Source organism: Pezoporus wallicus, unplaced genomic scaffold (genome assembly GCF_028554395.1).
Source record: "Pezoporus wallicus isolate ANWC-B61680 ecotype Strahan unplaced genomic scaffold, APGP_CSIRO_Pwel_v1 contig_8803, whole genome shotgun sequence".
Taxonomy (NCBI): domain Eukaryota; kingdom Metazoa; phylum Chordata; class Aves; order Psittaciformes; family Psittacidae; genus Pezoporus; species Pezoporus wallicus.
The window spans coordinates 1,010,263-1,030,336 of NW_026635049.1; the positions used below are offsets into that span (position 1 = coordinate 1,010,263).

At 46.6% G+C, this 20,074-nt stretch overlaps 1 protein-coding gene across 2 annotated transcripts in view; it reads right to left on the minus strand.

Annotated features, from left to right (window-relative positions):
• Positions 1 to 20,074, minus strand: part of LOC130594737 (vascular endothelial growth factor receptor kdr-like) — a 121,951-nt gene that overhangs the window by 71,817 nt on the left and 30,060 nt on the right. For both annotated transcript variants that reach the window (XM_057400847.1, XM_057400855.1), the window contains exons 2-4: positions 15,899 to 15,995; positions 11,876 to 12,087; positions 963 to 1,090 (exon numbers count right to left, since the gene is read on the minus strand). In XM_057400847.1, coding sequence (XP_057256830.1) covers positions 963 to 1,090; positions 11,876 to 12,087; positions 15,899 to 15,995 — 437 coding nt within the window. The remainder of the gene's footprint in view (positions 1 to 962; positions 1,091 to 11,875; positions 12,088 to 15,898; positions 15,996 to 20,074) is intronic.

Below are 20,074 nucleotides of genomic sequence, written 5' to 3' on the forward strand. Positions count from 1 at the left end.
CAGATAAAGCCAGGGTGGGAGCCAGGAGACCTATGTTCTGTTCCTCACTCCGTGGCAAGCTTCTCTAAAGAGCAGTTCTAAAGCCCTTCAAAAAGTGACCAGACCTCCATCAACTGAGGAAGCCCCAGACCTTCAATTTCCATTTTTATTACACAAAATGGCCTTGGCCTCCATAGACCATTCTGTAACCTTAACATTCAGCTGGAATTGCCGCCCAAGAGATGGATGCTGCAGCCATTTATTCCCAAGGCTGAAACTTTTTTAAATCTATGAAATCGATTAAAAATGGGCAAACAGCTCTGAGAAGGCTCAAGGTATAAGAGAGAGAAGTTTTCAGGAGGATAGCAAATAGCCAGGTACTACACTAAGAATTCTGAAGAACTGAGCATTCCTATCTTTGCCAATTTATGGAGGAACATCAAGCCACAAGATGAGATAAATATGTGATAAATTCAGCCTGTCCCCTGGAGCACCCTTGTACACAGCTCAATAGCAATAACACAGCTCAATAGCAATAACACAGCTCAATAGCAATACACAGCTCAATAGCAATAACACAGCTCAATAGCAATACACAACTCAATAGCAATACACAGCTCAGTAGCAATAACACAGCTCAATAGCAATACACAGCTCAATAGCAGTAACACAGCTCAACAACAATAACACAGCTCAATAGCAATACACAGCTCAATAGCAGTAACACAGCTCAACAACAATAACACAGCTCAATAGCAATACACAGCTCAATAGGAATAACACAGCTCAATAGCAATACACAGCTCAATAGCAATACACAGCTCAATAGCAGTAACACAGCTCAATAGCAGTAACACAGCTCAATAGCAATGCACAGCTCAATAGCAATACACAGCTCAATAGCAATACACTACCCAGTTTGTATTTTGCCCACTGTGCTGGCAGCCCAGCCTCTGAACTGATTCTCTTCAACACTCACTTACCTGGGTGAGCTTGGGTTTGATATCTGGTGAGGTGACTCGGCAAGGGACAACAACCGTTTTCTTAGCATCTAAAATGTAGATTATTTCGGGATGTTCCGGGTGAATCTCCACAAATGGATTTCTGTAGTCTGCAGGGAAAAGAACACTGATTTGCAAAACTGCTCCTTTACTGATCAGTGGCCATAAGGGCAGAATAATGGAGTGGTAAACTGCCCATAGAAGGCTCATGTGGCATGTGACAGGACACTCGATCACATCTTGGTTCTTTGCAAACGCCAGTATCATCTAGGGATTATAGCCAATGGCCAAGAATGAGAATACCCCATTTCTAACCCTATTTTACCAGTGTAATCTTATAAAATCTCCTTTTCTTATCTATTCTCCATCTGCAAAAATGAAGTTCATAAATGAGCTCCACAGGTCTCCATGGCGCTGGAGTTAGTTCTTTCCCCAGTGCTCTGAATTTCTTTCATAGGTGGTATCACCCTGCAGCACTCCTGAATTCCACAGTAATTGTTACAATGGCTTTACAGCAGTAAATGTAAAGCAACTGAAAAGCTGCTTTCTGTAAGTGAGGATCTCCAGAGTACTGCAGAAGACATGCAAAAAGGGGCTGTAGACCCAGCATAGACAAAGCCAGGCAAGGCTGATATGTGTAATCCAACAGTGAAGGGACCTGGTCATGCTCTTGGGGACCGTATATATGTGGACACATATTTGTGCCACAATAAATCAGACTGTACATACATACACAATAGAAATACATAAAAATCCAAAATAATACAAGTTGATAAAGCTCCTGAGTGTCCTTCACTGATTTTTCATTGTGTGAATAAAGTGAAGGTCATTAGAAAATTAAAATCATGTTTATGAAATCCTAAACCCTTCAAGATTCTTCTAAAAAGCATTCTCTGATATTCTTATGGTATAAAGTGGCAAATACCCTTCAGCCCATGCTACAGATTGATTAGATATAAGGAAGAAATTCTTTCCTGTAAGGGTGGTGAGGCACTGGAATGGGTTGCCCAAGGAAATTGTGAATGCTCCACCCCTGGCGGTGTTCAAGGCCAGGTTGGACGAAGCCTTGGGTGCCTTGGTTTAGTGTGAGGTGTCCCTGCCCATGGCAGGGGGGTTGGAACTGGATGATCTTAAGGTCCTTTCCAACCCTAACTATTCTATGATTCTATGATGATTCTATACCAACAGCACCACAGGATATAGGTGATCGGCCACTTTTGGGTTGGATTATCCTATCAAGGAAAGGATGTGCTCGCTGGACAATAACCTCAACCTGCTTATCCTTAGCTTGGGACCTGCCTTCACACACTTAATTACAGTTTGGAAGTGGGTTCACCTAAAACACGGGAAATAGCTGACATGTTCAGGTTTGTGAACAATCTGGGTTGCAAAAATATGCTCTAAAGTATTGTGGTAGTACTTTCAAAAAGGATGTGCTATGAGGAGATTGAACCCTAATCAAGCCTTAAGCTGAGGAACCTCGTCTCCAGACCACAACTCTGTAGCTGATTCCAATCCCTAAAACTAATAGGAAATATTTATACTCAATCCAGATCAGTAAGATCCTGGATTATTAGAAGTTGATCCTTGGATTATTCATTATAGGAAAAAGCAGAGAAAGAAGATTTTTGTGTATTTGCAACAAGCAGAGTGCAAATAAGTGTGGGGAAGGGTATTCGTATCTATTTCTAGATAGCAATAAACTATCTAGGACAACTGATGTGCTGTGTCACACGGGTCAGGACAAGAATAAGGGCCAGAGGAAACGTGCTGTGAAGAAAGGAGCTTCTTGATACCAGACTTCACAAATCTGGATCAGGTTTTGACTAACTGCTTTGACTGGAAAGATGGAACTCTGAATTTGAAACTATTCCTGCCAGTACTTTTTTAGAGGGAATTTCAGAGCAGCCCTGTTTGTTTAAAAAGTAACATAAATCACAAGGCAGCAGCTAAGCAAATGTTAAACAGTCCTAAAATGTCAGAAAATATTGAACTATGCAGTGATTGAAATGTCTTAGTCAAAGGGAATACAATTTCTCAAACATATTTCCTGTTCAGGGAAAGGAAATAATGACTTAACCCCGTTCTCCTCCATCACCTCTCCCTACCTCCAGCACTGACCTCGACCAACGGTGCAGACTCAGCATAGACCCAAAAATCATCTGTTTCCAGCTGTAAATAGGGCAGATACTCATCATGGTGCCATTAAACGACTGAAGAATGGGAAGCATGAATTTACAGAAGCTGTATTTCATTTCTAATTGATTTTAATAGCAGCCTGCACCTGAATTGCTGTATGTGTAGCCAGCAGCTAGAATTACACTGTCCCAGATCATAAGCTACAATCTGAAGCCAAAATACATAAATCTAGCCTTCTAGCATCAGTCTGTGGAATCTAGACAGTGTTTATATATCCCTGTGCAATTAACAACAGCAAAAGGCAGGCTGGGGTTATAAAGATGGAGTTGGGAAAGGAAAGGCTGGCTTGAGCTGTTATTGATTGTTGATCACTAGTGGATGTCAGGTCTCAAGGGCATTATTCTCGCTGTTTTGAAAGGGAGGAAAAGGTTCTGTGTTTTATGGGTCCCTCCCTTTCCTACAGTGAGGTCTCCTAGAGCCCTGTGCAGTGAGCAGATGGCTGTCATTTGTGTTATCTCAATGCTTTATCCAGTGTATAGCTTTAGCCTGAAGAGTTCTCTGTCTACCAAGAGCCTCCTTTTCTCCCTATTTCAGTGTCAGTACTGGAGCTCCTAAACAGGGTGGGATACTTGTGTGAGTAAGTGGAGCAGCTCCCAGTGCAAAGATGCTAATATGGCACCTACTTGCAGTGCTAAACTGCTACAGTTTTGACATGAGAGCTTAACCATCTTGGCCATTGGGGAATGGGATCCTGGAACGAGAGGAAAAGGCAGCTGCAGGTGGAGGTCAGGCACTCACTGTATTACCCTGGGTATGTCAGGGAAGCTTTTTTTCCTCCCTAACTGGAATCCTCTGCGCAAAAGAAAACCTTATATCATCAAGCACTAAAGAGTACCAGGACACAAGCCCCAGAGCCAGCCTCTGTGGGCCCTGCAGCCTGTGTGTGCTTTGCTCCAGCAGCTCTAAGTCCCATGTAAACAGGAGCAAGCGACTGACCCCACTGGGGTTGGGAAGGAGACACTGAGCACTTCCCAGGCTGTTCCCTGAAGAGATAAGCAAATAGAAAGTGGCTCAGCTTTGGATCTTAACAAAATGACAACGAATAAATACCGAATAGGGAACTAATCAACTGCCAGCTGATACCTTTGCTATGGTTTGTGCAGACAAAAAACTGAGTCCATCATGAAACTCCCAAGTAGTTCAGGCTGTGGCATGGAAAAATGATCTGCTGGAACATCAGGAGTGTCACTGTCAGCTTCCCAAATGCATCCACCACCCCAGGTTCATCAGCAACCAGTTAACTGCTTGTAGCAAAGTCTCTCAGAGACAGAACTTCTTGGAACAAAAGGGACAGCCTTACTTTTCCTTACAAATGATAACCTGAGCCTCAAGGAAGATCTCCAGTTCCAGATGGCAGAAATCAATTGCACTCAAGTGCTGCAATGCGGAGAGCTGTGGCATGGGAAATGCAGGTGTCATCCTCTCTCAGTTCCCAGCACTGAACTCTGAAGGGGGAGATTGTCAGCAAAGAAACACTTGATGAAAATAGAGTCTTTCCCTGTAGCTTGGCACATCTGTTCCTCCTGAGCTGAGGAATAACGTGCCCTATGAATCTCACCCATAAAGAAACACCCATCAGTTCCCATAGGATAAATAAAGAGAATAATTTACCGTGGGCTGCAAAGCTCATTGCATGTGAAGAAAGACAAGAGCTGCAGCACGCTGGGGGTTTATCAGCTGCAGCACCAGGTCCAAGGCAAGGGAAAGGCCCCTTCCCTTCGGTCTCAGACTGGCTGGCTGGCTCTCCAGGTCAGTGGAAGTTTGCAGGAAGCTGCAGCCTTGTCAGGGTGTTACTGTTTACCCAGAAGGGCTCAAGAGGGAACACAAACACGAAGTGAAGGAAGCAAAGGCAGCGGGATGGTGGAGGGGAAGAGACCTGCGGTCCAGCCATGGGGAACAGCCAGGCAGCAGTATCAAGCACAAAGCAACTCAGAGGTCAAGTGCCTACAGGAACGTTGTTCACTTCCAGGCAGTGAAGCCCTTCAACCCACAGCAGTGTTTAAATTCTCTTTCTGTTTAGGAAAAGAGATAAATTACTGCTTGAGATGTGCTTGGGGATGGTTCCTGTGAGCTGAAGGGTGTAATAGCAGCTGCCTGGGGAACATGCAGTTCCCTCCCCAGACCCTGCAGTGACAGTGTGTGAACACTGATCCAGGACCCCTTTCCCTGGCAGTGACATCGGTCCTTCTGTTCAGTGCTCTCTGGAGCAGAGGTGACTATCTACAGGAAGTGGTGGGGGGCTGGAATTATGTCATGCTCACTTGGCATTTGAATCCCACTCTCCAGAGAGCTCGCGGCCCTGTCCTGCCAGCTGAGGATGCTGGGGGACTTAAATGCCCTCAGCACTGCACCCCAGGAGCTCAGCATGTCGTATACTCCTGTAGCTCTTTACCTTCGAGCATCCTGTCACCTGCCTGTGTGTTGGAGACATCCTCCTGAGGCACACACAGGATTCTGTACAAGATTTTGGGTGCTTCTCATTTCTGCTCCCGTTTCATACACTGTGACAGCAATTTGTCTCTTGATATTTGTATCATATCTAAAGCTGTGGAGATACCATCACCTCTCCCTTCAGATATTATTCCATCAGCCCACAGAGCTGATAAGCACGAAGTGGCCTTTGAGGACAGCCATCCAGGGCTGTTCATGTCTGTGAAATTCCTATTTTGTTCCTGCTAAAGATAATTCTCTCCCCCTTGCTATTTATTTTCTTCATTCAGTCCTACCTTAGCTGGGAGGCCTGAGCAGAGTTTCACAGGTTCTTTAAGTTCATGTTTTGACATAATCCCCGTGAAGTTTGCCTTCGTTAAGGTCAAAAGCACTGAGAGGAGGTTTATAATCTGTTCTTTAGGCTAACAGGAGCATTAGCAACTAAGATACGCTTTGGAAAGCTTTACAAGGAAGTTGCCTGATCTGCTCAATGGACCAAAGCTGCTTCTAGGCACAGGAGTAACTCCTCTAAAGTCACTTGGTTTGAAACTGCGTCTTTGCAAAGAAAGGACTTTTCAGTTTGGCAGGTCAGGGAAAAGGCTTGGTGCTGGAATGTTCAGGTTGAACAGAAAGCAGAGTATTTTCTCTTCAGGCAAAACAAAAGTGACTGCAAACCCCCCAGAAGCCATCCTGAGTCAACATGAAACATTCCGGTTTGGTCAAATTCTTCCCCTGGAGATTCCTGTTAGAAACACAGGAATACTTGCAGAGAAAAACAGTACTTTCAAAAGTGGTACTTCAGAAAGTGTGGAAGCAAAAAGTAACTAACTGCCAAACAAATAAGAGCCAACACGGAAAGGGTCATTGAAAACAAGAAAATCTCCGTCCTGTGGCTGGAATTATGGTTCCAGAACCAGAAGAATTCGCAAGTTCTGACTCCCCACACCACCAGATTTCAGGCAGACACAGTCCTCCAGCCCTGTCGTTGAGAGCAGCTCTCCTGCATTAGCTGCTTCCAGCTGCAGAGCTATGGTATGGCTCAGCCATTAGCACTTACTGAGTGGATATGAAATGGGAAGGAAGAAGTGGGAGAAACTGTGTGAGATTTTGGCTGTCAGGCTTTTATGTAGAAATTCTTTATCAATGAGCAAGGGGATTGTTACCTCTTCCTGCTGGGCTGTCAAGTGCTGTCACTGACTTAGTGCCAGGAACTTAACGCTGCTCGCTCAGCATAGTATCTTACAAGGCTCCTCCACTTACAAGTGACCCTCTAGGATATGATTTGAAGATACTGAATGTCTTGTTTCAGTACTGAAAACTGACAGCTTTCTTTTCCCTTGGATCCAGCCCTAATACTTGTGGAGCAACAGAGAGGGTTCTGCACAGTGACATAGCCTGTGTTTCCATCTCCAGTGTCCCTAAACACCGTTAACTAGGTTATGGTGCCAAAGGCTTCCACCAGTCTGTGAGACAGGGGGGCTTATCTGGTGGGCTCCCCACCCAGCAGACAGCACAGCCTTTGCCTGTCTCAGCTTGCTGAGTGTCTGGCAGCAAGTGTAGCTGTCTCAGTGTCTCCAGTGTGAAAGAAAGAAGGAATGCAGCTCCAGCCCTGTCCTCACTGGTAATATCTTCTGGAAGGCAAGCCAAAGCCAAGACAGGGCTGTCACCCTGGCCCTGCAATTCTGCTTCTCACATTCACGTTATCTCTGTGAACTGTCAAGAGAATTAAGGAGGGAGAAATCAGCTTCAAAGAACATCACAACCAAAACATGATCTCATATGAGGAGTGCTTTCATGTACTTCCATCCTCTTTAGATTGCTCTTGGTGGGGAAGGGATGAAGAAGATGGGGCTTCACATCTCTGGGCTGTAGTTTGATAAAGAAGAGACTGTGGTTGATGTGACGCTTTGTCCTGCTGCAGCACTTGTACCACCTCTCCTCCTCGTTCTTTGCAATAGCAAGGGGGAGCTCATACCCTTCACTGGGGATGGCAGGGAGAGCTCATAGCCTTCCCTGGGAGCATGGAAGAGATGCATGCTCCAACAGAACAAGCTGCTTGGATGCATCCCCCTTTTCCTTCAGCATGGCCTTAACAGGACTTGTGCTGATGGAGGGAAGCAAAATAGAATTGAGCTCATGTTCCTTCCTCCTGGTGCATTGACTGAGTGGTACAAAGAGGGATAGCAAATTCCTCACTGCTGCATAGAGCTGAGGGCTGCAAGGGGAAACCACTGCAAAAGCTGAGGCCGCCTTTCAGCTGGTGCAGAGCTCTTCCTGCAGACACCCTGAGGACTATCACACTTTAAGACAGTTGCTTGGCTGATATAGCAGTATTTCAAATAGCTGAGAGCTGCAAGTCCTGACTTCTCTCTAGGCTGGGGGCCGGGAGAGCCCTTTGGGAAGGTGGAGTGAATCTTTCCCTGATTTGTCTTTTTTGCCTCCTTCTCTAAGCCACGTTGGATCTTATGTGTGCCCTCAGAAACACTCCAGAGGCTTTCTGTATTTTAACACAGAACAGACAGCCTGCCCTTTGCTTTGGACAGAGATCCCAAAGGCTGAGGTAGATGAAGATGTTCCTCACAGGGACGTATCCATTTGGTAGGGAAGGGTGATTGCAGAAAAGAGCCAGAAGCAAATGGCACTGGTGAGCTGGCTTGGGAAGGTTTGCAGTGGGAGTGCCGTCCACACGAGACTTTCTGACTTGACTTTACTGGTGGAGAGCTGGCTCAGCAGAGACAGGATACTCTGTGGATGGAGGGTGGGCTTCCCCCATTCTCCCTGTTCTCTGACAGCAGCCACCAGAGAGTTCCTTGGCTGCTCTTCCCATTTAGCCTTTCCCTGCAGAGATTATCCCATCAAGTTGCAATGAAGCTAAACCAGGCAGTTAAAAACCACCCAGCTAGTTCTGTTCAGCCCAAAGCTGCTTTGTATTTCCAGCAAGGAGATGGGCAATGGAAGAAGGGGGTTGTCTTGCTCTTTAATTATGATCCTTGGGACTTGCAGCTGCAGTGGGAAGCAGAAAAAGCCCCGGGAACGATTATTCAGGATTAGGATCCTGAGCTCTCCCCCCAGACGGCTGGTGCATGGAGGCTGACCCTGCCACCTTCGGGTCCCTCATGATGGGGCTGATGTGCAGGGTCACAGCTCAATTGCGGGAGAGCTGCTGAATGCCAGGTCCTGACAGAGCTTAGAAGCTCCACCAGGGAGGCTGTAAAAACAGAAGCGAGCACAGGAAATAATAGCCCATAAGCAGTGCTTCCGATACAATCATGTTCTCATTTCGGTGTCAAGCAGCAGGACAGGAATGAAGGGAAAAAATACCATTCCCCTTCCTTTTTTGGCAATAACGGCTCGTAACCTCAGAGGAATCTCCAGCCTCCAGGGTCTGGCTCTACATTTTCTCACTCCATCTGGCTCAGGCTCATAAACACACTGCTGAGCACTTGCTCTCACAAGACGTCTGGTGAGGTGGCTTTTGGACCTCACCCTGGTCTGGCACTCTGGGAACTGAGAGTTTCTTTGTTTGGGTACAACTGATGGGTTTCTCAGTGATGTCCAGGCATCAGAGCGGTTTCCTTAAGCAGGCATGTTTAAATAGGGAAGAAAATCATAGGTAGGTTCTGAATGCCTTGCTTAACTCTACATTGTCAAGTGGAGTGAAGAGCAGCTTTCTTGTCCCTGAAAGAGCCCACTGGCTTTCAACAAACATACACAGGAGTTGAATGGAAGAGCATGCCTTGAGTGCAGCATCCATGCCAAGGTATAAATAGCTTCATTTCACAGGGACCAGACAGCTTCCTTAGCCTGGCAGCCAGATCCCAGCAGGCACTTGCATCCACTTTTGGAACAGCTAGGACCTGGATGCAAGGGATCCCTGCTGACTTGCTGCTCGCTCTGCTTCACCCATGGAATGTGTAGTACAAGCTGGTTTGTTTTCTACCTACTTCTCCTTCAGTAACTTTTAAAGGACAGCAGGGCCACAGAAATGATCAGAGGGATGGAGCACCTCTCCTGTGAGGAAAGACTGAGAGAGCTGGGGTTGTTTAGCCTGGAGAAGACCAGGAAAGCTGTACTGTGGCCTTTCAGTACTTAGAACGGGCCTGTAAGAAAGATGGGAAGAGACTTTTAATCAGGGCCTGTTGCGATAGGATGAGGGGTGATGGCTTTAAACTAAGTGGAGGGAGATTCAGACTAAATGTGAGCGAGAAATGTTTTACAGTGAGGGTGGTGAAATCCTGGCACAGGTTGCCCAGAGAGGTGATGGATGCACCATCCCTGGAGGCCAGGCTGGATGTGGTTCTGAGCAAGCTGATCTAGTTGACGATGTCTCTGCTCATTGCAGGGGGTTGGAACTGGGTGAGCTTTAAGGTCTCTTCCAACCCAAACTGTTCTATGATTGATCCTATGAATCTGTGAGTAAGAGCTTTTGGAGCAGGGAGGGCATATGACACAATGAACTTGCATCTGAGTAAGGCCAGTCTTGAAGGGTGATTGAGAGACAAGAGCCATGCAGTGCTGTTTTCCAGGGGCACCTTGGCACTGCAGGCTCAAGCCAGAGGACATCCTTCCATTTCTTTCAGCTTAGCCCTGTTCCAAGTGCATCCCTGACAAGTGTTTCATAACGTGAGATGTTTTCTTAGACAAAATCCTCAGGCAGTCCCAAAAGATCCATAACAGTTCCTGCACGTGCTCCTGCCTTAGAGTGATGAAGGCCTGGGTAGGCAGCCAGGGCATGAATCAGGAGAGAGAACGGAGTTTTCAATGCACTGTTTCCTGCAGCATAGGCACTGGGCTGTGTTAACAATATGAGATGTAGGGCATCTGAGCAGTGTGTAATGAGAAAAGGAAACAGCTCAGCACAAGAACTGGAGTGGATGAAGCAACCAGGGCTTAGAGTAACAAGAGAAAATCAGGAAAAGGAAATAAAAAGGGATTTAAGGAAGAAATGACTGCAGGAACTACCAAGTAGCACCAGAAAGGTACTTTCCGATAAGAGGAAGACTCGCTGGGAAAGCAGGATGAGGGTGGAAAGGGGTGGTTTTCAGCAGACAAAAAGAGACAGGAAGATATCACCCCCATGAAACAGGGGTGCTCACCCAGTTTAACTGTGTGGGCCGGTCACAGGCCCCTGGGGATAGAAGTCACACCTTGAGAGGGTGTCACCATCATTACCAGTATCATGGCGCTATCAGAGCTGCCCAGCAGGTACGTGTTTTCTGTAAGTGTAAGTTTGCTGAGCTATTGAAATCATATCAAGCTCTGCCTCTCTAGCATTTGTTTTAGGAAGAGGAATCAAAGAATCACATTTACTAGAAAAATGAAGTCATTCTGTTTCATGAGTATCTGTGGGCAACTGACTACTGAGCCTGCTCAGCACCAATGTCATCCCCTATTCACGACACTAGGAGTCAGCTCCTTTATCTGACTACTCAACAATTTCAGCTTGGAAGATCCAAGATGATTCAGTGGCTTAGTAATGCGTTTGTCAAGTGGAACTGAAAAAAAATACCAGCATTTTGGGGCAATATTCTTCTAACAAGAATCTGTATTACTGAAATGGCTGTTCAATATGATACAGTCACCTAACCACAGAGGACCACCCTCCTCTGATGCTTCTGCTTCCATTTGGTATTTGATCTGAACTCAGTGATTCTGACACATGGGGCAGAGGTAGCTCAAAGAGAACAAAAATGAGCAATGGGCCATTTTGTACAATAAAATATGTCTAATGCAGTCATCCAGCCTTGGTAAGTGTGTCTCACAGAGGGACAAAGCTGCATACAAATGTATAGGAGAGAGGAATTACAAAGAATGTTGTTGGGGAGTTTCATGCCTGGAGAGGAATGGAAAGAGAGAGGACTTGGGTATTCCGGATGAATCTTAGGAAAAGCACTGAGATAACAAAACCCTTTAGGATAAAAGAATTTAGTCATAAAAGGAAAAGAAAAGGACAAGAGGTTTAAAGAAATCAGTGTATCCCTTATCTGGAACACAAAATGAGATGGGACAATCTAGTTTTGAAATCCTGGAATTGAATGAGATAGGTAATTTCTGCTTCTCACATCTGTGTCCCTGTGAATCCAGCTGGCATGAAAATCCAAATATATGCAGCCTCTTCAGCATGTCAAAGCCAGTGCTGGGCCAGTGGGAGGTGGGATTTGTGGAAGCACCTGGACTGGGTTGTTGTTCTGCCTAGCACAGCTCCCACCCTGAGCACAGCTTGTATAGGCAAAGAGCTGTAGCAAAACCCAGAGTGAAGTTCTTACCTTTCACAAACACATAAATCCTGGCCATGAGATCCTCATCCGTGGGGGAGTCATCGTGGATGCAGGTGAAGTACCCAGTGTCGTTGGCTGTGACTCTCCTCATCACAAGCATGCTGCAGCTTTGCCTCGTGCTGTTGCGGCAACTGCTTATGTGCACCCGAGGGTCTTCCTTCTGGTCCCCCCTCAACAGCCAGCTTACGGAAGGTGCTCCCCTGTAACACAACACACCAGGATTAAAGGTGGAGTCATGACTTCAGATAGAACTTAGGCATCCTTCTGGCCCTTATCGGGGTTCCCATTGTTCCTACTCTCGCCATTTGCTGATGAATGATGGAGGTTGCTGGGTGTTTGCATTTCTGCCCATCAGAAATGAAGGTGGATCACCCCTCCTTCTTCCCCAGAGCAAGGGAGATTCCTGAAGTAGTCTGTGGGAACCGCAGCAAGCTCGGTTCTGGAGGAAAACTTCATTTTCAGGCTTCCTGAGCATGAGTTTGTTTTTACAGCACTGTATTTTAGCCACTTCAAACATTAGAAAGCTCCAGATGAAATTATATGTTTCTTCCAAGCTGAGGACTTTGCATATTTTAAGAGCTAAATTAACTTATATTTTCTTATTCTGAGGCTGCCTGGGGAGAGGAGGACATTTATGTAACTTCCCATCACCTTTCCTGCTTAATCAGCAGTGTCTCAGTGTCGATTTCTGTGAAGGAGCTGGAACTAATCACGTTACAGATCTTGGAATATCTGCTCGAGACACATTTTTTTCCCCAATTTACCTTGTCACAGCAGTCAGAACATCAAGCAGGGCAGCTGAGGCATCACCTCACCTACCCGGGCCCCCCTTGTCTTATCTGTGACCGCAGTGAATGTCAAATGCAGTTGTGCGTAGTTCACCAACAAAAAGCAAGGTCTTTTTATAACCCATTGCAGGACTTTGAGAGAGCTTTCAACTGGTCAAAGTTGGCTTGGTAACAGGCCCTGGTTGCACTAGAAACATGAGGTCACACACACCATGGCCGTAGGAGCTCTCAGAGCTCTCTTCTGCTTGGGCTGCACTTGAGGGCTCTGGTGGTGTACTGGTACGTGTGTGGGAGGTGAAGGTGATGGTTTTTGGTGCCAGACTGGGTGATGGTGGTCAGTGTGGAAACTGGTGTGGTGTGGGGGTAATTGTCCATGGATTTGTCTGGGGAAGAAGTTAGCATTAGGAGGCAGTTGTGTCTGTGATAGCAGAGGTGGGCAGCGACTTGACTCACCCCTTCTCACTCAGTGAATTCCCTTCGACCCTATGGCGTTTGCTGAGCTGAGGAAGGACTAAGAACCTCTGGATTTCTCCAGCTGAGTGTGGCCGGGGAGAGATCCGGTCTAGATGCACGGACCAGACACATCTAACAAGCAAACTGTGTGAAGTTTCCAGTTAGCTGAGAACTAACTGCTCTTCCTGTGCCAGTGGCTTTGTCGTGGTGCAGTAGGTGCAATAAGGGAGGGTGTTTGCCAGCAAATTCAGTGACACTTAAACAAACATCCTCTTGGCTCCTGTTTCTGCCCATCCTTTTGTCGCCTTCCTGAAGATGATGTGGACACAGGCCTGAACTCTTGAGGCTGTTCCCAGCACAGAGCTGAACAAGAGCACTGGGAAAAGTGTGAATATCCTCTGTGGTGAAGAGCCTCACCCTCCTTTTTGGATGCACTGTTGACTTGGACAACCCCACCTCATCCGTCACAGCAGCTTCCTGTCCTTCAGAGCACTGAATGATTCCTAGATGCAGAGGTTCCTCCCCGCTGTTCTTTCCTTACCTTACTGACGTCATTAGTGATGTAGTGGCCAGCTCGGTCAAGAAATGGGACTTCAGGCCCAGAATATGGAACAATTCAGGCAGTCAACTCCCAGCGTGTCATCGTGTCCCTGCCCCTTTGCCGTCATCCAGTCTGGTGTCCATCAGGGCTGGAAACCTGCACCAGTGGCTCGGAGGAGCAGGGCAGGGATTTCACACACTTGCGCTTCCTTACATGTGCCTACTTTTTCCTCCCCTATTTTATCCTGGTGGAAGATGAAGGCTTTGGCTCTTGCTTTGGGATTTTCACAAGGCTGGCAAAAGGAAGTTGCAGCAGTAGCTTTGGCCAGGCTGACAAAAATCAGGAAATCCAGGCCAAGAACCTCGAATGAATGGAGTTTAAGGGAGAAGGGATGTTCACACAGAGTAACCATAGTGTCACCTGCTTGGCCTCCTGTCTCCTGCTGTCCTCCACACAGCCCTAATGCTCCCTGAAGTATGAAGGGCTCCAGAGCAACCTTCAGGCCAGTCCAGAGTCCATCTGTGAGTATGCCAGAGGAGGCAGGATGACAGACACCCACAGAAGACCTGGAACAGGGAATCTTGCACCCCAAGTGCAGAAATCACACTTCTCTCTTCTATTCCCAGCACTTGCATGACCTGTGTCAAGGAAGTGAGGTGCTCCAGGCCTCTGCCAGTCTGCTTTTCTGCTTCTCAGACCCATCATGTGGATTTATGGCTTTGCATCCATAAAGCAGTTTGGGACTGAATGCTAATAATGTCTTCACCTATTTATTCATCTGGTGGTATGAGAAAAACAGGATGTTCCTAGAGATTAAAAAGGCTGAATGGAGTTCAGTTCTCTGATGGAGAACTGCTGAAAAGTATTGATGGAATTGGCCTGGAGCACTACACCGAGCTCGTGCCCACGTAACGTGTTTTATGAAGTGCTGCATCTAGATTTTAAAGGACTGTTTAAACTTTATTGCCATCACGCTTGCTGCTTGCCAAGCTAAAATTACCACTGTCAGGTTGTTCTGACCTCAGAAGCCACGCGGCTAGCTGGAGGTACTGGGGGAAACCTGCCTTGTGTTCCAGAAGACATCACAGATTTATACAGAGTGAGTCGATTTACTTTGCATCATAACAATGAATTAAATAGACAGGACAAAAATCAGAAGGGACGTATGTGTTAGTGTAAGGATTTACCTTCCTGCTGCTTTTTCATACTGTTTTCAGTAACTCCTATTGCAAGAAACCATCCATGTAGTGGCTACGGTCAAGGGGACTTTGCAAGAAGGTGTAAAATAATGTGCATGCGTGACAGAAGCTGTGGTAGTTTGTATTACCTTAAGCCTTCCCTCCTACAGCATGCTTGGAAGGAATTAAAGCCCCAGCTCTCACAGTGGTTTAGCAGATCGGTCACACTTAAACCAAGTGACACCTACACACACCCCAGTCAGAGACCTCTCTGTGACCAAGCAAGTTAATGTATGTTCTGACACAGCAGAAAGTGCTCTGACTCTGTATTTGCCAGTTAGCTGTGTCCAAACCCATATCCCCCATTTCCAGAGGATCATCTCCCTGTAAATGCACGTCATTACCACAGTTTTACTTGTTTCTTTGTTGTTTTTACACATGGTGCCAAGAACTGAGGAGTTGCCATCATTTACAATATCAGCAGTCTGGTTTTTACTAGTCTTCGTTATCTTTGATTTAAGGAACATGATCTGTTTAAACAGGTCAGGGCTTTTGAATGTACCCATACTAACTGCTGTTTATTTAACTGTCATAAGCTAGATGGTATTTGAGGTTAGGAAGTTTAAGCTCATTTATACATGTAAAGAGGTAGTGACATGCCCTGGTGACCTTGTTTGTCGTTTACTTATGGACAGGGAGTGAAGGAGAGATTTGAGCTGCAGAGTGGCTGAATCTGAACCTATTTTCAGATGAGGATTTCCCAGCCATGTCCTTAACCATGGTACATCCCCCTTCCATAAGCTTTCCCATGTGCTGATTGAGGATGTTGCTTGGGCCCCTTTTACAACATGAAGAATTAGGCCAAGCCAGATGCTGACCTGGGACTTTCCTCCCTGCTCTATTACAGCCCATCAAATATTCCTTATGGAGAAATGCATGAACAGCACTGGTCCCCAGCTGGCTATGCAGCATCCATCCTACCCAAAAGCTGTCCTGTGCTGAGGTAATCAGTGCAACAAAGGAAGTCCAGCATCACTGGCGCAATCCTTACCTGCATTTTATCTTTAGGGTGTCTCCCGGTAGGATGACAATGTGGTCTTTGGCAATGCTTAGCGTTGGTTTCTCAAAAGATTCTTCCTCAGCCAGACCTGACCCAAATGGAGAGGAAACCATCATTAGACAGAGCAATAGAACAGGCACAATACAGCGCAGGCAGCTTTCTGTTTTGGAAGTAGTTCCTAATTCAGGGGCCCAAGCAGTGATTGGTTTATACTAATGCAATTCAGTTGAGTGTGGAGTTAGTGTGAGATCCCCTTGGCTTGTTTGTAGTTTCCTTTATTTATCTGTTTTCTAACACTGAGCACCTGCATTTTTGCCAATAGTCTTTCTCTCACTTTATTTAGACGGCTTTCTGAGTTATTGCAGGTAGAGGAGTTATTACTGTCAGTTATAACTGAGTTATTGCAGATAGAGGAGAACAGATTGCTTTCAAAAGGATTTTACCCCCATAGAAGGATGGAAGGAGCCAGGTCTTTGGGAAATCATTTGATGGGAGAGCTCATACGTTATGTTTTAATCAGTAAGAGTAGGGAAGAGAAAATAATTCTGGGGAGCAGCTCTGACTCACAACTGTGCAGCATCTGCTGTATGAAAAGTGAATCAAACTCCTGCTCTTTTCCAAAGCACCATCCACAAGCACTGCATGTGAACTAAACAGGGAGCTGCTGGCTTTGAGGGCAGCATGGCCCTCAAACATGGGGGTACAAGGGACATCTGCACATCTGGGTCTGGGACCACATCATCACTGCTGGTGTGACAAGGTTTGTCAGGCCTCTGATGACAGCAGTCTTTAATGACAGTAGTGATAAAGGTCTCTCTCATCATTATCTCCCGGCCCAAGAAATGTCTTCTGAATGTGAAGCTGTCCTCACACATATCTGAGTGTACATCACGATGATAGAATTGTCAGAAAGTGAAACTGAGAAGAAACAGAAATGAAGTTGGCCAGACTTGATTCCTTGTCCAAATTCAAAGTAACATAATCAAGGGAAGGAGAAAACAGACTTAGATAAGTATCTCAATTTCCAAAGCTCTGGCATTAAAGCTGTGTGTTTTCTTTCCCTTCCTGCTTTTCAAATCTCTATCTTCTCCTTTGCCTTGAGCTTGATAAGCCAGAAATCTTTAGCTGGGCTTATAACAACAGAGGCATTATTATCAGCAGAAAAGTGAAGGTAACATATCTACCAAAAAAGAGAAACATTAGGGTTTAACTTTTCAACTGGATGAAACAGTGATTTTCTTGCCTCCCACCTCCCAGCTCTCATCTCTTTTTTGCTGAATTCAAGTAAAATGCTCTTAGCCTGGCATATTCCCTCAGCGTGGAGAGTGAATCACTCCCACTTGGAGAGCCTGGCTTCTCCCATGTGCCATTCAGATTCCCATCAGTAACTCAGCGGAGGCCAGCTAATCTCACAGCACCACAGAATCCTTCCCTCAGGGGCTCCTGTCCAGACAGCACGGTGATGGGCTCCCCTGGAAGGCATCCTGACCCTTCCTGTAGACCTCTAGCTGAGACTTTAACCTAGTCCTGGCCATTGCCCCAGCACCAGAGACACCCCCTCCAGTTTTGCATGGCTGTAACTCCAAAGTCCTTCGCAGAGTAAGAAGTTGGACTCTGGACAACATAAACCCCTCCAGGGGATGTGTGTGACATTATTTAGCATGCCCCTATCTAGAACTGTTATTACATGTAGTGCTGTGGAAGCAAAACAGCCAGTGGGTTCCAGCCCTGCAGTCCCCCTCTCTTCTAAGATGTACCATTACTCCTAAACACGTTCAGGGTGACATGCAGGCTGCAGCACCACATATAGCAAAGAATCAATAGGAAAAGCCCCAGATTCCACAGGAGGAGACACTATAAGGCAGGTACTCCGGGTCCCCTCCTGTTTCTAGAAACAACCATTCTCACTGCGCATAGGCTGAGCTCTGGCTCTTGTCATTTCATGGTGCTGAGGGATTTCAGTCTGTTAAGCTCATGTGCTTTGCAAGGACTATCCAAAACCTGGCTTTGTCTGTGTTTGCTGAGTGCCATTTGCTGGCTGAGGCATGTTTGGGTCCTGGGTGGCTCTCCCAGGACATAGCCACCACCATGCTCTGCTCTGGGATGGTCACGCTGTAGCTTCAGCCAGGTACCTCTTCGACTTAGAAAATCCTGGGGTTTGAAATAATCCTTTCTTTCTTTCCTCTTGTGCCTGCAGTTGTTCTTAGGGCTCAGGGCGGGCTTAGCTGGTGTCTCGAGCTGGCCTTTGCACAGGCCTCAATGTCACCTCTCCTGTGCAAGTGTGGTGCTGTTGGTGGGGTCTGGAGTGCAGGGTTAGGGAGCTGGCACCAGACCTGAGCTGCTGTTGGAACCAGAAAGCAAATGCAGTCCTTGGGGTTTGTAATATTTGAGACTGTTTTTGCTGAAAGGAAAGGTATTTTTCAATTATTCTGTTTATCCTTCTGAGCTGCTTCTTTCCCAAAGTTTATTTTGGCTTTGGGAGCTGAAGAAAAGAATAAGCAAAGTGTAATTTCAGTGCTTTCCTAGCCCATGGAGGACAGGAGGAGAAATGCCTCTGCCACACACACGTTTGGTGGCTGCTGCCAGGTGACAGAGGGTTTATATAAACACAGCCTGTGCCCCTTCTGGAGTAGCAGGGCTGGAAAAATCAGGTTTGAGGGCAAAACTGGGAGAGCAGTGAGGGAAAAGGTTGGGCTGGGCTGCATCAGGACACCTCAGTGCCAGGACTGGCAGGATGATGCCTCATGTTTTTGACCTTCCCTGGTCCCTTTAGAGCTAGACTTCATTTTGGGGGGGCAAAGCACAGGACATCTTTGCCCTGGGGCATGTTGGATGTGAGGAAATGGATCTACTCCACTTTCATATTTGGTTTATATATTTAAGGAGCTCATGGCTTTTGGAAGGCATTAGGATGCTGCACACAGCTTCCTGCAGGGAGGGCAGGCATGCTGTACCATGCCTGGTGGTGCACACCCTTGCTGTAGCTAACGTGCTTTGGTTGCACATCTCCAATTACAATGTCCAGGCCTAAACTAACATTCTCCTTTTCTCTGCTAAATAATTCTGGGCCTGCTTTACAGCTACAGGGGTCATAAAATTAAAACCAAATACTCGTGCCAGCCTTGTCATTACCATAGCAAAGCCCTACAGGGGGAACAGACAGCTTCCATGTGTGAAGGCCCAGGAAACAGCTCTGGTCCCATGGCTGTCCCTGCCATTTTTCTGTGAAGCTAACACTGCTGCCTGGTTGGGGTGAGGAACCAGAATCTTTCCTTAGATCACCAACTGGTTTGTGTTGGAGGGACCTTAAAGCTATCTGGTTCCAACCCCCTGCCACGGGCAGGGACACCCTCCACTAGAGCAGGTTGCTCCAAGCCCCGTCCAACCTGGCCTTGAACACTGCCAGGAATGGGGCAGCCACAGCTTCTCTGGGCAACTTCTGTAATGGTTCAAGCTAAGTTGCCTCCTGCAGAGCTTCAAATAGCTCTTAACACAGCATCCCCTCTGTAAACCAAGGGAGAGAGCCGGGCTCCTCTGGGAAGCGACATGGAGCACCTGATGTGAGGTTCCTGCCCTCACTTCTTGCCAACACAAGTTGACTACAGCAAGAATTAAGAGCATCACTAGGCTAAAGACAGCGCCTAGAAAGAGCCCCAAATCAGGACAGACCTTCTGTCCAGAGCCTCTCTGCACTGTTTCTTTTGCTGAGAGTTTGTTTTTACCTTCAGTTTGGACTTTAACATTCTGCTGTTGGCAGTGAAAACCCCAAACACAGTACAACCACACAAATCCTTGGGAGCAAGATGTGAAAGGCTGATACATTGTCCAGGGAAGAAAAGCATATTGAAAACTGCTTTTCCTGGGATAATCTGATGTAGCAGCACAGCCAACATTAAACACGGGAGGGTCCCCAGGCAGAGGGTAATGTGTGACCTCCCTCACCTCTCTGTCAGATGATTTCTAACTCTATCTCACTTGGCTGAGGGAGATCCCTCCCACACTAAGCGAATGCCTGTTTGTTCATGCTGGGACCATCAGTGCACACAGATAAAAGCTGTTTTTAATCTCTGTTCCTTATTGTAGCAGTCTTCCTTCAAGCATCCTCCAGGCACTGTAACTACCCAGTGGCTATCCCCAAGGGAGCACTTACAGATGCGTGTGAGATTG